Genomic DNA, 3,639 nt, shown 5'->3' on the forward strand with positions numbered 1-3,639 from the left:
ATCAGAAAAAAAAAATATAAAAACAATTCATTTAAATAAAAATGATGAAAAGAAATATTAAGTTAAAATAAAAAAATATATATATATATATATATATATAGAATTCTCTTAAAATAAAAAATGAGAAAAAATATTATTAATTAAATAAAAAAGAAAAAATAAATTACCTATATATATATTTATATATAAACCCCCACACATATATACACCCCCAACACATATATACACCACCACACATATATATATATCCCCCACATATACATATCCCACGAAGATATATATCCGGACACACAAATATCTGGACTTTTACATATATATATGTTCAACATATATATTCGTGATATAGAAATACAAATGCATACATATACACTTTATATATACATATAAGCGTATATGTATGTGTTTCTATTTCTATATATCAATATATATCCAACATACATATATGTAAAGCTGTAGATATTTGTGCGCACAGGAGATATACATCTTCTTGGGTTTCATATGTGGTGCTTATATATATATGTGTGGTGATATATATACGTGTGGTGGTATATATATATGTGTGGTATACGTGTATGTGGATATGTATATGTGGGGGTATGTGTGTTTTTATATATATGTGAAGAGAAATAAATTATATATATATAGAGAATGAAGTTAAAATATTCAAAAAAAATTGAGAGAGAGAAAAAAAAAAATTTGAAAATAAAAATAAAAATGAAAATTTTTTTAAATAGAAAAAAAAAATAAAATTGAAAATAAAATTCAGTTAAAATAAAAAATGACAAATTTTATCAAAAAAAATATAAAGAATTTATTTAAAAAAAAAATATAAAAAAGAATTCATTTAAAATAAAAAATGTGAAATTTTATCAGAAAAAAATTAAAAATAAAATTTAGTTAAAAAAAAATATAAAAAAAAATTTAGTTAAAAAATGAGAAATTTTATCAGAAAAAATAAATGTAAAAATCATTTAAATAAAAATGATGAAATGAAAAATGCAGTTAAAATAAAAAATGATAAATTTTATCAGAAAAAAAAATTGAAAATAAAATTCATTTAAATAAAAATAATGAGAAAAAAATGGAGTTAAAATAAAAATAATGAGAAAAAAATTCTGTTAAAAATGATGAGAAAAAAATTCAGTTAAAATACAAAATGAGAAATTTTATGAAAGAAAAATGAAGTTAAAATAAAAAATGAGAAAAAAAAAAAACAATTACCTATATTTATTTAAATACATATACATATATCCAAACTCCTACATATATATACCCAAACATACATATATATTTATACCCACACATATACATATATATACCCAAACCGACATATATATTTATTTTTTTTTTTGTAGAAAAAAACACCGACTGCCTCTACGGATATTTTTCGTGTGCTTGAAATACCCCAAAATGATGAGGCGATGCCGACAAAAACATCCACCAATAGATATGTACCTTATAGTCGTTATAAAGGCAAAACATACATATATGTCGAAGGAGAAGAGACGGACGATTATGTTCGCGATATATCTTCCTCTGATATTACATCTTCATCAGAAAGTGAATATGAAGAGATAGATATCAATGATATATATGGGTATAAATCACCTAAATATAAAACTTTGATCGAAGTAGTACTAAAACCAAGTAGCAAAACAACATATGATGATACATCTATGTACAAAAATGATAATAGTAATAAACTTACAGATGAGGAATGGAATCAATTAAAACAGGATTTTATTATTAATATGTTACAATCTGATAATATGGATATATCTCTTAAAAATCTAAATGGAAATACTACAAATACACAACCTAATATTGTTGATAGTAGTATGGAAGAAAAACCTTTTATTACATCTATTCAAGATAGATATTTACATGGTGATAGCGAAATTATATATAATATTGATTGGAATGTTCCAGAAAATATTAGCGCTAATACTACAGATGAGCCAAAATATCTTTCAAATAATCAATATACTGGAATTGATTTAATCAATGATTCTTTAAATCGTGATAAACATATTGATATATATGATGAATTATTGAAAAGAAAAGAAAATGAATTATTTGGGACTAGACATCCAAAAAATTCATCAACAAATCTTGTTGTCAACGGAACACATAGTGATCCTATAAGTAATCAAATAGATCTATATCATAAATGGTTAGATAGACATAAAGATATGTGCACCAAATGGAATAATAAAGAGGAAATGTTGAACCAATTGAATGATAAATGGAATATGGAACATAACGAACATATATTAGATATACCCTTGAATGATAATGATATTAATAGAATTAATGATGAAAATTATAATATGATTAATACAAACACACATGATGGTGATGACAAAATATCTCTTGAACATCTTAGATCTACAAATATCTCATATAATGATCTTACAACAACAAATACGAATGTTCAAACAAAGAATTTAAGCACAAATATATCTATCGATATACATTTTGATGAAAATAATAATAATGTGTTGACCACTAATGTAAAAAGGAACGAAAATCATTTGGAAAATTCGTACAATTTTTGAACATATTGAAAATAATTAACATGAACAATATGTGGAGAATAATAATTCAATTGATAATGAAAAAAATTATATGAATTTAAAAAGGATTGTTTCTAGATAATATATTAATAATAATTTAAAAGGAATAACAAATTCTAATATGTAATATATCGAATATATAAAATATATCTATATAACAAATTATTTATTTATTTTCTTTTTTTTTTATTGTCTTCATTCTTTAATAGCAACGTGATTTTTATTTTTTTAATTTTTTTTTTTTTTGTTTGTTTTTTTTATGAGTCTTTTTTTTGTTTTTATAATGTTAAAATATATACTTTATATAAAAACAAAATATTTTAAATATTTCTTAATTATTTTGTATTATGAAATATTACATAATGTAATATATATAACAGAAAAATTATAATTAAAAAATATTCACAATAACATTATTATAATAATAAAAGTAAACAATATCTTAAGGTTTTTCTTTTATTATTTTTATTATTAACATTAATTTTTACTATTATTATAGTGTATTATATTTGTTTATCAAATATTTATAATATAGTGCTAATATTATAAGACTTTAATACCTAAATCGTAATTATACAAAATTATTCAAATATATATATATTCCATTTCAATATCATACGTAATATAAACCATAATGTTTCATGTAATTATATTTTAACTTTGATAAAAAAAAAAATAAAAATCCTAATATTTATTATTTAAAAACAAAAATATAATATATATACACAATCATTATTTTAAAATTCATTTTTTTCTAAAAAAATTATACATTTTCAATAATTTTTATCTTATATTCTTATTAATTCATTAATATTACACATAATATAAACACATATCATAAAATAAAATTAAAAAGATATATATATTTTTTTTTTTATAATTAAAAAAATATATATTATTTACATCATGAGATCCTTTTAAATTATTATTTTATCTAATTTATATTTTAATTATTCCATAGGATAAATAAAAATTTATATATGTATACATAAATTAATGTTCAATGAAATTTATTAAAAATATGAAAAAATATATATAATAAAATAAAAAAATATCCACACAC

General features: G+C 19.6%; 1 protein-coding gene across 1 annotated transcript; it reads left to right on the plus strand.

Moving 5' to 3' along the window:
• Positions 1-932: 932 nt before the first annotated feature.
• On the plus strand, positions 933-2,558 carry PADL01_0031600 (erythrocyte membrane protein 1, PfEMP1, putative; the record flags this gene model as incomplete). Its single annotated transcript, XM_028680548.1, has 2 exons — positions 933-1,001; positions 1,356-2,558. The coding sequence occupies 2 exons, from the start codon at positions 933-935 to the stop codon at positions 2,556-2,558; spliced, it is 1,272 nt and encodes a 423-aa protein (XP_028541326.1).
• Between the last annotated feature and the right edge of the window lie 1,081 nt (positions 2,559-3,639).

This window comes from Plasmodium sp. gorilla clade G2 (assembly GCF_900097015.1).
Source record: "Plasmodium sp. gorilla clade G2 genome assembly, contig: PADLG01_00_49, whole genome shotgun sequence".
Lineage (NCBI taxonomy): Eukaryota > Apicomplexa > Aconoidasida > Haemosporida > Plasmodiidae > Plasmodium > Plasmodium adleri (nom. inval.).